This window comes from Argiope bruennichi, chromosome 10, assembly GCF_947563725.1.
Source record: "Argiope bruennichi chromosome 10, qqArgBrue1.1, whole genome shotgun sequence".
NCBI classification, from domain to species: Eukaryota; Metazoa; Arthropoda; class Arachnida; order Araneae; family Araneidae; genus Argiope; species Argiope bruennichi.
The window spans coordinates 85,072,513-85,089,526 of record NC_079160.1 but is presented as its reverse complement, the minus strand read 5'-3'; the positions used below and the strand labels follow the sequence as shown (position 1 = coordinate 85,089,526).

At 30.9% G+C, this 17,014-nt stretch overlaps 1 protein-coding gene across 2 annotated transcripts in view; it reads right to left on the bottom strand.

Annotated features, from left to right (window-relative positions):
* The window catches only part of LOC129989210 (C-factor-like), a 28,227-nt gene extending 12,713 nt beyond the window's left edge, over nt 1-15,514 (bottom strand). Inside the window, exons 1-2 of one of the 2 annotated variants that reach the window (XM_056097589.1) lie at nt 15,345-15,514; nt 807-864 (exon numbers count right to left, since the gene is read on the bottom strand). In XM_056097589.1, the coding sequence (XP_055953564.1) occupies nt 807-864; nt 15,345-15,476 (190 nt within the window). In that variant the 5' untranslated portion in view covers nt 15,477-15,514. Of the gene's footprint in view, nt 1-806; nt 865-11,497; nt 11,608-15,344 lie in introns of those variants that run through there. The other variant, XM_056097590.1, reaches the window with a different exon arrangement.
* Between the last annotated feature and the right edge of the window lie 1,500 nt (nt 15,515-17,014).

Here is a 17,014-nt window from a genome sequence, read left to right as displayed (position 1 = left end):
TCAAATGGCAGCACCAACGTTTTTTAATTAGATGTGTTTTCAATAGCAACAAACAATAAATAGCGTTGGAACGGTATCTGAAGCACAAAAATCACCAGCGGTAGGCAGAATAAGAAGAAAAGAAACAACAATCAATAACAGCAAAGAAGCAACACAAAGCAAAGCCTTTTATTGCGTTTCACACGTTTTCTACCTGATCTATTTTTAAGTTTAAAACCAATCTCTTTGAATTCATTGTATGGTGAAATAAAATTTGAGATTAAAAAAGATAAGATGAGAATACTTAACTTATCCAACCTGTTAACTAAATAATTAACTTGTATTCCTCTCATTTTACATTTTAATATTTCGTCATGCCCGGCTAACAGGTTAAAATTTCAATATAGTAAAATAGTCAATATAGTTCAATATAGTTAAAATTTCAATATAGTCAGTAAGCAGGGCTAAGCAATTATTTGGATAAGATAATGCTTTGTTTTTATTGCATTTTGCAATACTTAAGAAGAATAAAATTACTTCAACAAAACTGATAAAACAAAATTGAAATTTGATATGGAAAATGTAAACATTCAAAAATTTATTATGTATTTTTATTTTTTATACCGATGTAAAGAAAAAATTTGACATAATTACTTAAGGTAGTAAATATCCATGTCATTATATTTATAAATATTTTATTCTTTTATTTAATTTCGGTAAAAACAATTATTGAATTGTAAAATACTAATTCAAAATAATTTCAATCTTCATGCAATAAATAACTTTTCTGCATAAACGAAAAAAAAAAATCAGAGAAGACATCTTACCCATTTTAATAAGGACAACTTGTGTGTTTTTAAACGCATCTCTGATCTCTTTCAAGGCCTAAACAAGAGGAAAATTTTGAAAGTGTTTTAGTTGCTGTATAGTAATGAAGGAAAACTCAAATAAATATAGATAATTTTTAACGGAATTTTTGTTATATTAGTTTCAGATATTGATATGAAAGAATAATTCATATTACAGAGCAATTAATGATCTTGCAATGAATTGAAGAAAATTTCTCACTCATTTGAACTATAGTCTAAGATAGATTAGCTTGACAAAGTAAGTAAAGTACAAGTAAACATTAAAAAGAGCCATTTCACATAAGAATGATGTAATTGAATTTATTCGTGCCTCAGGGTTACTTCCTGTTAGACTTCAACAATTAGTAGCAGATTTTAACTTTCGCTCTCAAAATAAAAAGGAAAAATTGCAAAATGATTCATTTTTTTTACATGTTGCATTTATGTACTATCTTGTGCCTTGATTATTAAAACTAAAGTTTGAGCCCCCCCCCCTCCTCGATTTAATAAGAAATGTTATGAAATGTGAAAAAGCATATATAGCTGAAAATTTTGTATAAAATAGAATTCGAATTATTTTGCAACATCAACCTTTCTTTATTAGTAGTATTGTTATCTTTAAACAGATTTTGAAGAATTAATTTTTAAAAAAATGCAAATATTTACATTAAGAAATGATAAAATTTAAGTTATGTATACATATAATATAATTCAATTAAAAAATATAACTCTATACACTCTCAACTCTACAATTTCCAATTGTCAGGATTTTTTTTTAAGCAATGCAATCTGTTCGTTAAACTTTTTCCATTTATCTTAGACAGAATAGCAAGTTGCAAATTTCATACTCCATTTTAAATTTTTTCCGTAATACATTCACGAATTGTCGGATGCTATTTTGCTCAAGTTAAATAGAGAAAAAAAATTTTCTTTTTCGATTTATTAGACCAAAATAAAAATTCATTGTTAATGCATGTATTACAATTATACAATACTGGCAAGAAAAGTTACACAATAACTGGTTACTATGTGGAAAAAAAAATCTTCGCGAAAAAATCCCAAATGTGTTATTGAGAGAAAAAGAAATTGCTACTTGAACACTAACAATATAAAGCAAAAATAATGTATCTCTTGACAATTTACCTGTTTTCTTTTAAATTTGCTTTTTGAATTTTATTCTAAAATCTTTCGCACCGTACACTCACTTTGAAATTCAGTACCTTTCTGACAAATCAAAAGAAATGCTATCATTAACCAACTGGAAATGTTCTTCATGAAGCTTTCTCGCATGATCTCTAATAAAGGTCTTATACCACCCACTTACCCACACTGCATAAAATTGTGGAATTTGAGGAAGGTCGCAAATGAATCGCATAGCATTGGCACACAATAATTATGAAATATAGATCTTTGACAGGAATCTAGCATTTTGAAACTCCTTTTTTCCGACCGATTGAGATCAAAATTTGACACAACACTACATTGTGATCATATGTTGAATTTTATTCATTTAAGTCACTGCGTTTATGCATTGAGTACTGTTTTTATATGCATGCGAAAGTACAGACTAATGGACGATATAGATTTGATAGATTTATTTTAAAATTTAATAAGAATCTATATTGTTACGAACCTGAAATTTTGCTTCCCAGCGCGAATAGTGTCATCATAAGAAAAACCACTTTACAGTCATCTGTATTGGATGCTGTCGGATGCCAAGCCAGTGATCCCAGAGCTTGGCGACAAACTTGGCGAACATTTGGCAACTTGGCAACAAAATCGATAATACTCGAAACTTCGAGAATTTTGTCGATTCGTCCACTAGGAACCGAGATACGTCTGATTGGTCTAGAAGCTTCTAATCCTACCTCCCGGGAATTATATAAGGCCGGCACTCTCAAGCGGTAGTGAGTAGTCGGAGTCGCCGACAAGTAACGAGTCTTCCAGAGAATAGTGAAGCAACGGCAAATTACCAGCGTTGTGTAGAGCGAGTACTGAACTGATGTGTGCCGAATCCCGTTATCTATTGTGGAGGCAGCGTCGTATATTGTGTGTAGTAGCCAGTTGTGAGAAGTAGTGAGTCGGCAGCTAAAGCGAGAAGTTCAGCCGTTGGAAAGACCATAGAGCGAAGCTCCGAGGAACCTCTCTCATGCTGAATTCTGTCTACCCACTTTGTGTGCTGTGGACGATTACTACTGTGGACAACTGTTATCTGTAGTGTGTTACTATGTGCTGTCCAGTGTTCGTCTCAGCTGTAAATATTTGTCGTCTGTGTATTCGTCGTCTTTGTGTACTCGTGTTCTTCGTGTAAATAAACGTCATTGTTTTCTACCGTCGCCTGCTGATTGTGTTTTCACACCATATCACTACCACTATCAAAAAGAACCCGGCTGTGAGGAAAATCTGTAACAATATTTAGATGTTAAATATGCGTACTATTTACCTTGATCTTTGCGTTTTGTAGTAATCGCTATTATTTGTATTCGCTTGTATTTCGAGTATTCATATATTCGATTATTTTATAGTTCGCTTGTACTCGAACAGCCAGACAAATAGACATCATCTGAGAGAATTTTCTTTAAACTTCGATAAGTATATGTAAATTTAATCACAGTTCATATACCAAATTTCATCAGCCTAGATCAAAGCATTTTTGAGTTATTGGATACAGAAGAAAGCAAACACATATAATGTCAAAAATGTGCTTCTCGAACTGAGGGAAGTCTGAGACATGCAGTTTCATCAATCAAATTTGATTAAACTTAATTTCAAAATCTTTGATGATTGCAATACTTTCTATTTCGTGTACGAGAAAGTAAAAATGCCTTAATTGGTATTCTAAGTTCCATTATAAATAAATCATCGGAATATTTTTTAGAAATTGTAAAATAATTGAATAATTTTAAGAATCTGCAAAAGATAATTGAGGAACAAAATTGAATTGTTTTCATGTAACTGATTTACACTTAGTGATTGTCTTTACAGAGCCGGCCTTCTCTATGAAGGGCCCCGGGTACAAGAAGCCATTTGGGCCCCTAATTTTTTGTGAAGCCAATATATATATATATATACAAACCCGAACATATATTATTAATGCATGTTTATTTAATGCGGGATTTTGTTTTTGATAATACATCAATTACTTCAGAAAAATTACAATTTTTTTTTCAGATTCTTTTTCGATGCTGAATATAGCAAGTGCATTTAAGCATTCTGAATGATGCTTGACCGAAGATAATTCTTTATTAATTTTAATTTGCTGAAAGAGCGCTCAGCACTTGCTATAGTAACTGGCAATGTAAAGAAAACTTTTAACGTAGTTAATACATTTAGAAACAACTCATTGCAATTATTTAGTATGTATGCAACATGTCTTGTCCATTATTTACATCTCTTTCATTCAAAATCAGATCCTGCAGCAAAAAAAATTTCCTGGATTAGGTTTTCATCTACATTTTTGTTGTAAAACTTTACAAAGTTTTTGGAACATTTCTGTAATTCATGTTTTTTTAAAGTTTTTATATGAGTGATTAATCTGAAATCAGAAATAATATTTGGTATACTTTTAAATATATCTTCCATTTCTGCAATAACAGTATCAATTACAGTGTTAAAAAAATAAAGCCTAAATTCCACTATCGGGTTTTTTTATAATTTCGTCTTCCGTTAATTCGGAATATAATCTTTTTATCTTTTTGTTTCGAATTCGTTTTGCAGGAAAATGTTCTGAAATGTTCAAATTACGTGTTAGCACTTTTGCTTCGATCTAAAAATGTGTTAAATTTTGTTCTTAAATTTTGGATTTTAGTTTTAATTTTATTGACTAAATTGAAAGCCGAGTCCAGAGCAATTGTTTTTGCTGGAAATATTTTATTGATAGTGTTAATTTTGGACAATAGTGCAAACTATACTATTAAACATAAAATAAATACCATTTCTTGTATTGCATCCAATAAATTTTAGCTTCCTATACCGCTGTATTGTCGTTACTTACATCAATAAATTCTTCTAAGACATTACAAGTTTGTGTAAACTGTGTATACACTGCTTTAACCAAATATATTTTGGCTTCCCAACGAGTGTCACATAATGATTTAAGAGTAATGTTTAAATGCATTTGTAGAATTTCACATCTTTTTGTAGATGCAGAAAATAAGCAATAGAAGCGATGAAATATCCCAATTTTTTTTTTTTTTTTACAATATATACTGCTGAAAGCGGCATCGGAAATTAATAAATTAAAGGAATGTGACAGGCACGAAACATAAATTACATGGAATTAGAGAAAGTATTATAGATTGCACTCCTTTATATTTCCCTTTCATGTTACTACCGTTGTCATATGCTTGCCCTCTACAATTCATAATACATAAATCAAGATCAGTAAATCTTTTCAATAGAGTTTTTGTTAGTCTTTCTCCAGTCACATCAGTTACTTCAATAAACCCTATAAATGACTCGTTCATATTTAACCTTTTCTCTTCAAAATTTACATACTTAATAATGGTTGAAGTTTGTTCCTTCTGGCAAATATCAGAAGAGTAATCCATTTGGATACTATAGTACATAGCTGATTTTATATCATGTTCAATGTTGTTAAAGACTTCATTTCTTAATGCAGAGATAATTTGTTCTTTTGAGCTATGTGCTGAATGATGCACAATTCTATTTTTCGAATTTATTATTTTGTTTATATGATTCGTTAGCACAGGGTCGTATTTACTTAATAATTCGATCAAACATAAATTCTTCCTCTACCTTAGCACTTTTCCATTATTAGGCTATCCTATTTCGCGATTTCCTCGAAGTGGAAGATTAGAAAAATAGAATCATTTAACGTGATTTGTTTTACCAATAGTTGAACATAAATTTAGTCGTTTTAGTAATTCTTCTCAAGCAATAAACGAATTAAAATGACAACTAGAACGCTCATGATTTTGGATTACAGTTCACAGTTTTCTCCAGTTATTATAGCCACCTATAAATCGTTTAGTTTGGTCATTCTTCTTCTTTTGGAAAATGGTATACAACAAAAGCAAAACATGCGTTTCTGACAATAAAAGAAAATACAACAAAACAAAATGTGCGTTTTTGAATAAATTAACTATCTGCGAAGTTGGGCTTCACCACTTGATATTTTTTTTAAAGTAGTACGTAGTGAAAAATGATCTACCTTAGCACTTTAATCAAACACTCCCTTATGTAGTACGGGTCTGCTTAAACACAAAACAATCTAAATTTATCAGTTATAATACTTGGTCATAAACCAAGATCATTTATAGTCTCTTGATTGTATCTGTTATTGTTATTTTCTTCATTATTTTCTGATTCGTTCATATTTGTATGAACACACGGTTCTTCAACAAATTTCACCGTTTCAACATTTTCATTGCAAGACTGTAGTTGAAGTAGAAATTTCTTCCCCAGTTGAAGTTTGAATTGTAACTTCTGAAGTGAAAGCAATTTCTTTGCCAGATTTACTTCGTTGCTAAGAAAACAGATCTACTTGTGACTTCTTGAAGTTTAGCCTTCCTTCTTTTTTTCTTTTCTGATAAATTTTCTTATTTGACACCCAAAGGGATATATCCTTGGCATGGACAGGGTTATATCTAACAGTATTAAGCAATTTTTAGAATGAATTATCAAATTACTATATGCTATACCATACGCTATTACCTAATAGGTGAGGTAAGTGACTGTAAATCTACTTACCTTATATTAACAATATTTTTCACACTTGTACTATATTATAATATACCTATACTGTAAACTTAGTATATTTCTAAATCCTGTCGACTGCTCCATTTAAACTTCTTTCTTAATTATTTTCATTCCGGTCGTGGCCAGTGAAGCAGTAATGCAGTGTGCATTGCTAGGAGTTCATCGTTTTATTTATCTTCGTTTAATTTTTTTTAAACAACTTAATATAAACAAACATATACAGATGCGCACATTAAAGAATATTACATTAGATGTAGAAAAAAGTAAATAGTTGATGATTTACAAGTCCATTTGTAGCAAGCCTCAGCCTCGACATCTGAGCGCCGCTTGAGCCCAGCAGTCGCGCCGCTCTGTCTAAACATGCCTGAAGGGGATTTCCTTATTCATAAATGAAGTTTTTTCCCCTTTTTATAGGTATCACTGCGATCATTGCTTAATAACGATGTCTGTCGGCATTCAGTTAGCCATGTGGAAACAAATTTGTATACTGTCAGAACGTGTAAACACTGTTATTGTTGAGAACACTATTTTAATTCTTAAACACGGTGGGAGCCCCCTTCAGTCGCCGGGATAGGGTGCATGGCACCCCCCCCCCTCCCAGATGGCCGGCCCTGTGTCTTTAGTTTGTATAATATATACAAAGTGTCTCCAAGAAATTGCAACAAATTTTATTTTCTCTAAATATTGCTTCTAGGCATATATTACTTCTAATTATAAAGTTCATTAAATAAGATGGACTATTATATTAAGACGATTTGGATTCTGTAGAAGTTATAGTAAAAGGTTTCGAAGATTAAATTTCTTTTACGCAAATACCGTAAATACCCATAAAGAAAAACTGACAATTAATGAGACACTCTTCTTACATTCTTCTTTATAAGCATAAAATTTAATGTTTCCATCCCTAAAAGTTGCAGAGATATGCTTATTTTTATGTTTAGAGGGACTTGTCTAAAATTCAGATGGAAGCATTTATTTCAGAAATTCACAATACAGAAAACTGTCATCAGTAAATATTGCATATCATGTAGTGTCTAGTCGCAATTTATCCAATCATCATGATTTGAAGGGAATTTCCTGATCCCGAATAAATTATTCGTTTTAATAGGTTAACCGTTGTAATTTTGATTTTGCAAACAAAGGAAGGAAAACTTGAGAAACTGAATGTTTCGTAGATCTCAGAAAAGATTGGAATGCCGAAAAAGAAAAGAAAATCCTTTGTTCTAGTTTGTATGATTTCTGAAAGAATATTTTTCAGTAGCAAGGGATGTTTGGAAATGTTGACAATTTATGCTGTATGTAATCGTAATGTTGATCTAGTTACGTAAGAATGAGGATGTCTGGCATTCTGAATTCCGAGCATTCTTCTAGAAAATATGTTTATAGAACGACTGAGCGAAGACAAACTACAAGATCTTTCTTCGTAAGTGAAGAATTGGGGATTGCATTGGATTGGATTGGATTGTGAGGATTAGTGGCGCAAGAGCCATACCTAACCATACTGCGCCAGACATGTGATTAAAATATTTAAAAAAAACTTGTCTTTATGTAAAAATATGTAAGAATAAAAACTAATTGATAAAATTACATGGCAATGTCTCTAAACATTATGAACCAAATGTAAAAAAAAATGGTAATAAAATGAAAAAGTAAATAAGATAATAAAAACCAATTTCTTTTAAAAATTTAAAAAGATTTTTATGGGGTCGTTCCTCCACAAGCATTTGCATGTTGCTATTGAAGCATGAAAAAATCTTAAACGATGATGAGGAACTTGGGAGATGAGGTATAATCAAAATGGTATGCAAATTGACATTTGATTTATTTTTCATGCACCCTCCTTTTAGTGCATGAACATTCTGATCAGAACTCAACATTCCACAATGAAGAGAATATTTCAACTTAATAACGGCATCCATACAATATTAGTGGAATCCTTCGATTGTTGCAACAACTACACGATCGTTGTCTAGAATTTTGCAATTGTGCCCTGCTTCAGGTAAAATTCCTGCTATACCTGCTTCAGGTATATTTTCTGAGAAATATGATTTGAGCAGACGAACGCCGCTTTGATTGAGAAAGAAAAATTAATCTTTAAAGCGATCACTTTTGGAACTATAAAAATCCATTCTTCTTACTCGAATCATATTATTATTGACAATCTTTTGAGTGTATATGTTGTTCAACGTGACGGTTTTTTTTTTTTTTTTTTTTTTTTTTTTTTTTTTAAACTCTTTGGTTAATCCCATTTTGTAAAATGTGTTGTCAATTTTTTTAATTAGCTTTTACTGCATTTTGTTTGAATTAAGGGATGAATTGCCTTTGGCAGAACGTGCTTCTCAGCATTTTATTGACAAATTCAAAAAGTCTGTCTTAATGTCCCAAATTATGATGAAATGGATAACATATATTGGAAATCGCACATTGTTAAATAAATGTACTTCTACATAGATGTCGAAGAATGCATTATCTATACTTATAATAAAGCTCAATGTGTGTGTGTGTGTGTGTGTGTTGGCGCTCTACAGGCCAGACCGTTTGACATACAGCTACCAAATTTAGCACGTGTATACCTTGGAGGCCGGGAATGTGCCCGTGGGGGTTATTTTTTCGAATTTTTAATTAGAATTTTATTTATTTAAAAATTAAGCGAAATTTTGTCGTGTTTCTGCTATAACTTCCGAAAATATTACTGCACAAAAAATATTTTTACATGAAATTAAAGATCAAAAATTTATCTTTTAAATGATACCAATGTTTTAACCTTAAAATTAAATTTCTATTTTTAATGAATTTTTAAATAAATATTTTAACTATACTTTTCAACAATTTTTTTCGCACAAAATAAAAATAAAATTTAAGCTGCACGAGCATGTTTCTCATTCATGGGAAAAAATTAGCTTTTTTCAAAGTGTTGCCATCACATTGATTAAATCTTCAATTAAAAATAAATTAAATCTTTTTGGAAATGAAATCTGCAAAAATATAATTTTCAGCACGTGTCTGTAGGAAATGAAACAAATATGAAATATTATTTTTTAAAAAAAATAAATTCAAGAAGAATTATTTTATGATCTTTTACACTCTCTATATTATTAATCCAATAAATCAGTTTTATTTTAAGGCAAGTTTTGTTTAATATGAACAGGATATCCTTTCAAATCAGGGCCACACAGCTAATTTGTAAACCTTTAGTAAGACACAGATCTGCTAAAATGGTCTAAATGGAAAATGATTATATTTTATGTAACTTGATTCAATAAATGCTCTAATAAATAACGAATTTTTGATTTTACATAAAGCTTCTGCTGTGGAAATCTCGATTAACAAAATGTTCTTGAAACACTAATATTTTAAATAAAAAGAGTTAATTTCCAATCAACTAAATCAATCACTTAAACTGACTGATTTATGAAAATTTGAATATCACTATTCAATAAAAAAAGGATAATTTTAGATTTTCCATCGATCGTTTCAAAGAAAATACGCCAATCAGCGCGCAGGTTTCTCAAGATTAATTGGCCTAAGATTATGAAAATGTTGAGTTTTTCTAAATTTTTAAAATTCAAAACTTCATAAATAAGTCTTAGTTGATCGTGGAAAATAGAAGCATTCATTCATTTATTTAAAATGTGGTGTGTCCAAAATATTTCTCAGAATATGATACCTTACTGCATTAAATTTAGACTTCGTAATTTTTGAAATATATTTATAGGCCGGAACAAAATATTATTATTGATTTCATTTCATTCCTTTTGAAAGCAAAACTAAAAACTGAATTCTATGCTGAATCTGAGAAATTTTTGTTGAATTATTCTTTGAGATATTACTTAAATTATGAAAAATATTTTGTAGTTCACATAAGACTTAAATACCGAGCGATTCTGTTTGCAATACTCATATTCAATAATAATAATAAATAAATAATAATAAAGATGATAAATAAAATAAAACGCTTGATTTTAATAAAAATATCTTCATATTAATTGCAATTTCATCATTTCTACTTTAAATTAAAGTTGAAGTTTTACTGGAAATGACAACAAATTAGCAAAATATATATAGTAAATTGAACGAAACGATCTAAACTACAGTATAAGTTTGGTATGACTATCAAAATTTGAAGATTAAAAATGTTTTGTTTGAGAATCTATTAAGAGACCAGTTACTTAAAATATTTAATTGAAAATTGTAGCAAGCTGTAATATTGGTGAACCGGCTGGTCGCCAAAGGCGGCTAGTTATTTAATAGTCTTTTGTAATATATTGATAATACAACGGAATCCTGGTTAGGAGTATAGTAAAATGGTCTAAGTCAATAAATTTGCTTTCCAAAAAGTTTATTAATAGAAGCGTCCTTTCAGATGCAAATTTACATCCTTAGAGAGAACTCTTCTTTCATTGATGCTTTTTCGCTATGGAAGCCACATAAAAATTTAATTTAAAAAAATTTTATTATCATCCTTTACAGAAGCCAAAATATGTTTATGCGTTTGGTTCTTTTTTAATGAAACTTTGCGATTATAAGTGTATGTCTAATAAACACTTAAACACATAAAAGTTTTTACAAACCAGCTTAGTGATTATATACTGTAGTGTCTTCACTTTTCTAGGGAAAGAACGGGGAAAATGATACGTTATACATGTGACATAGAAAATGATTTTCGCTTATTTTTCCAGTTATCCTTTACAGAAGTGTAAGGATAACAGTGTACGAATAACCTGTTAAAACTTAAACATTCCAAAACCGACAACGTAGATATTATTTCAATGAAATAACTATTTTTAAGTTAGACTCTTCATTAGATAAAATAAAATATTTCTTTTTAAAAAAATGTAATTTAGGCAGATGATTGTCGCTTTCACATACATAAAAAAATAAAAAGCTTAAAAAATTAAATTTTTGTAAGACTCCCAAAGTGTAAAAATATCAATTAGTAAAATATTTACCATATATTCATCTATGAACACAAAAGTTTCACACTCCCATTTATGAAACTTGCAGACGTTTGCTTAGTTTTAAATTTTACGAGCTCTGTCACAAAGTTTGACGAAAACATTTATTTTAAAAATGCAAATGTATTAGTAATAGGTAATTGTTATTTAGTAAACAAGTAGTACATCATTCAGCCAACATGACTAAAAGGAAATCTGTTAAATATGCATAGGACTGCTCATTTTAATATTCAAAAATTGCGGCTTCGATTGCATAAAGAAGGAAAAGTTGAGAAAATTAAAGTTATTTCAGAGAAGCAGTACAAATTTAAATAAGGAAAGGAAGCTCTTTGCTCGTGATGCTAAGCTTTACTTAATACGAAGCAACGAGGAAAATTTGAAATTCTGATTATGTGTGCTGTATGTAATTTTGATGCATTTGCATGAGAATGTAAATATTATTTGAAAAAAGTAACTTCGCAGAGATATCGGAAACGTTGTTTTTGAAAAATATTTGTAATCATTTCAATGAATGCCTCAATTAACCATTTTTTTTAAATTTTTAATGTGATAATAAATACATTGGTATTGCCCTTTTAATAGTGAGTCCTGATTTGGATATTAACACTCAAAAGTATAATTGAATACTCGTTCAAATACTAGTCAGAGGTATAGAAAAATGGTCTAAATCAATAAATTTTCTTTTTATATCTTGACAAATAGAAAAAAGGGTGATGTTTTGCAAGTAGAAGAATGAAACGATGCATAGAGAGATGTCAGAAATAATATTTCATTAATTGGCATTTGTACACCATGGGAGCTGTATCAAAAATTTATTATTATTTTCTAGTACACGCAGAATACAGAAAGTAAAATAAGCGTCAAAAAAATTCAAACTCTAGATTTTGACGAATCGCCACGTTTTAGACTTCTCTGAGCCGAAAACGTATTTTTGGAAAATGGTAGTCTGTCTGTCTGTGACCAAAATAACTCAAATACTCTTTGAATTAATCAGTTGAAATTTGATATATGGTCCAAATTCGCAAATTTATATCAAATCAGAATAAGTCCGTCTGTTCTGCTGTTGTTTCTTATGGCGCTTGCCATGGACAAGTCCGCTGTTCGAAGACAGCCGATTTAAGCCTGAGGGGGAACGCCTCTTGTTGTTTCTATAGTAGCGCCATCTAGGGCCAAGAGAACGACTTAGCTACACACACGTCACAACCCTTTTTAAGGGGAGGACTTCATTCACGCATTTCATTCACTCAACCCCAGATCGCTATTTAGACCTGAATCAGAGAACGATAACCCCTGATCCAGTACCCCCAGTGGTATTACTCTCGACATGGAGGACTTTGTGACCACGACAGATTTAATGCGCTTCAGCCACCAAGCACGCGGGGAATCTTCGGCTGGCGGGGTTCGAACTCGCAACCTAAGGGACACCAATCTGCCGCTCTACCAACCAGGCTATCCCGGCAGTCTGTTTTAATATAAGCTAACACGATAATTACAAAACGAAAAGAGCTAGACAAATAAAATTCGATATACTGAATTAACATCTGCAGTCTAGACACCTTTCAAATTTTGAGCCAAATCCAACAACCGATTGATCTTCTGTCGGTCTGTACTTTCAGAAACAAATAAACGCGATGAGTTCAATAGATTAAATTTGGTATGGATTTTATGTCTATAGTAGTAAGTCTGTGTCAAATTTTTTTCTCAATTGGTTGAGAAAAACGCGTCTAAAACACAAATTCGATTTTTGGATACTATTAACCGCGTGCCAAAGATTCATCACCCAATAACTTGCCAAAGATGGCATGATAAATTCAAAATTATAAATTCCCGATAAAAGTTAATATTTCATAACTAATGGAATAACAATGCCATGTAAGGCGTTTTCTGGCATGACAAGTTTATTAGAGAGTATGCGAGAAAATTTTGGGAAGACCACTTCCGCTGGTTTTTAATTTTTATGATCAACAGATTTCATTCAGATTCACAACTGCTTATCTTACTTAACAAAACTTTGTAAATATACATCTAAATGCAATACTTAAGGAAATAATATCTTTTTCACATCTCTTGTGGCACCATTTATGTTATACATATAATATTACATCATAAAATATTCCTTTATTTTTTATTGTTTCAAAATTTTCAGATCACTTGATGAAAATGGGGATTTGGGAAACATTAAGTGGGTATGTGCACTCCCACCATCTTCTCTGCCATATCCCTAGCCTCGGCGATTTATTTAATAGTCTAAGAATTGTGAAATTCCAAGAACCTATTAAAGAACATCTTGAATTATAATTCTTTTAAGTTTTTTTTTTTTTTTTTTTTTTTTTTTTTAATCTTTGTAGATGCAATGAGGAGTAACCACAAACCATTACCCTTAGTCTACCTTAGTTTTCGGATTCTGAATGAGCGAGACGCCACGAGAATTAAAATGGGCACTTTGTTGAATGCATTATATCCTTCCTTATAGCTTGGTTCTTTTATTCACCCCTCGCATAGAAGTGCAACCCGTTTTTGGAGTGGAAATAGCAAATCCTCACCATTATTGAGCTTACCAAGAAGGCGAGAAGCAACCAACATAAATGAACTCCTCCTCATGTATAAGAAATAACTCCTTTAGTTCCTTTAGGAGGAGCACCTCATACACGAGGATTTCTCCTGCTCATGTATGGGGTGCTCTCGGTTCGTACTTGGAGGCAAGTACAGTACAAGTGAGTTTAAAGGTTCATGCAAAAAGATCTCCCCCATTTTTTTTAGGTACCCTAGACGGACTGAATAAGAGAGTAGCTAAGAAATGAAAATTCCACCGGTGACTTCTCATCCTTCCATCTGACATGTCCTTCCTTCTAGTAGGATGGAAAAACAAAGAGCAAGTTGGAAATGTTTTGAAATGAACATAACATTTTTCCTTTGCCATTTCGTTCAAGATTCTTCGCTTTTCTATCGATATTTTATAACTTTAAACGCGAAATTCTTTTTTATATAAAAGTTTATTTCTTGTATCTCGGAAACGGCTCGAGCGATTTGGATCAGATTTTATATTTAGATAAGGTTTTGCTTTTCGACTTTATTCGTATAGGTGTCTTTCCTGGAATAAAAAAAGCTATTTTACACATAAAAAAAACATATTTTATAGCTACATATTGACATGTGGCTATATATGAGTTGCATAAGGATATCAGAGATGGAGTAATTGTTAGGATTCGGATTCCCAAGCATTTTTCAATAGTTCGATCCCACGTTTGAATTTCAATTAGATTTCGCCTATAACTTTAAACGAGCTATTAGGATAGGATTTTATTTATAATTTTACAAAACAATAAATAAACTGCCGAGTGACGCTTGGTCTCCCAGGTACTTTAATGTAATAGATTTCAGTTTTATGTTACAGATAAAAAAAATTTGGGTGAAAGTAAGAATTGTCTTTGATAATTTCTTAGCTTAATTAATTAATGCATTATTTTCCAAAATAAACTTCCATCAGAAGTTTCAATGATTTTTTGGCTCTTCTTTTTGTTCTAAATGCAGAAATAACATTAATGAGTTGTATTTTTTCATCATTTAACATAAAACTTCCTTTCATTGACAAAAGCTTATTTTAATTTTACAACAACTTATATATATAAAAAAAATTGTATACATACAATAAAACCATATATATATATATATATATATATATATATATATATATATATATATATGATTTGTAAAACAAGTTAATCAAATTATGCACCAAGAATTATTTTCAAAAAGTGTGCTAAAAGTTCAATATTCAAATTTTCAATTGCGATCAGTTATTCGTCGATTTCATCAAAAATAAAAGAAAGTAATATCTCACCTGTGTCGTACTTTCATCTCTGTAGGTTGCAAATATAAAACGAGGTGGTTTGGGCAATTGCATCAACTGTTTAACGAACTCCAGTCCTATTCCCCTATTGGTACCAGTAATCATAACACTCTCCAGCTCCATAATGGTTATCGAAAATAAGAAGGATAATAGAAAATCCAGAAGAGCTGACAACCACTTCGAAATGTTACAAAGTTTTCAAAATGGATTTATATAGCTAAGCAATGAAAGCTTCGTTATCTTAAAAAGTAATGGCAAACATGCTTGGTCACAAATTTAAATCAGACATCAAGGTGAAATCAGTGTTTAAAAATTACTTCGTCATTTTGTTTTTCTACAAAATTCTACAATTTTCTACAAAATATTTCAAACTTTTTGGTTTTTAAATGCTTGTAGAATAATACTTGGGTATACAGTTTGAAAAATGATTGTACTGTTATAAAAATGGCAATATAATTAATAAAATAATTTAATTTAAGTCTTATTCTTCGAGCTCCATTCTACTTTTTATTGCATTTTTAAAATTTCAATTCATATGTCGATTTCTTCGTTTTCTTTTCGCCATAATGTATTCTCGAGCTCGGAACCTTTAAAGTTCCTATCAGCTGAATGGAAAGATTTATTTCAAAAAATAGGAAAAATTATAAACAAATTATTACATCAGAATGTAGAATATATTTGATGAAGATTAGTAAGTTTATGGACTTTGATGTCGATGCTTTGCTTGCTTGAAGAAACGGCTTAATTGGATTCTTAATAATAAACAGTGAAATGGGTGAATTGATTTCAAATTACAGTAAAGAAAGCATTCTAAGCATGATTCCAGGAAACAAAGTGTTCGTTATCTTGCAAGAACCATGCAGGATTTCTTGCACTAACTTTGGATGATTTGTTTCTCATTATGTTATTCTATCAGATCTTTTCGATGTCCTGGCTTGTTTGTTGATTTGTTGATGTGTGCAGTTGTGGTGAGTGCGCAGTCGGTGGCGTTATTGAACGGAATACCCATCACTCGGCAACTGCAATAGTCAAATTCTTTGATGTAAAAGCATTTGAAATATGAAAGGGATGGGCCGTAATCGGCTGTAACGGTCACATTTTCTCTTTCATGGTTTTGAGTTTAGGAAAACTTTGAGAATAATTCAACTGATATTTTTCCAATCCTGGTTAGTTTGTTGATGTGTGCAGGTAATGGAACACCCACCTTCTCGTAATTGCAGCAGCCAAATTCTTTGATGTAAAAGTATTTGAAATATGAAAAGGATAGGCCGTAATCGATTGCAAAGATCATGCTTTGTCCCTTCCGTGATGCTGAGTTTTCGAAAATTTTGAAAATAATTCAACTGGTGTTTTTTCATTTGAATTATTATTCTATTCTTTTAGCCTACAACGAAAACTAGATATTTTAAGGGTGATCTTGATGGAATGTTTCAGAACCATATGTTGAAAAAGGAATTCTACAGATATGGCCTGCTTGTCACAGAAATCAGCTGCCTCACAGCCTTTTTGATCCACATCTTTACTTCATACTAATAATCCTTTACTGACGATTAAAATTACATGTTTTATTACAATCAAGTTTTCTACGACTTTTTCAACGATAGTTATTGTCATGGATAGCTATATTACAATGGGATGTTACTATTACTACTTTGACTTTA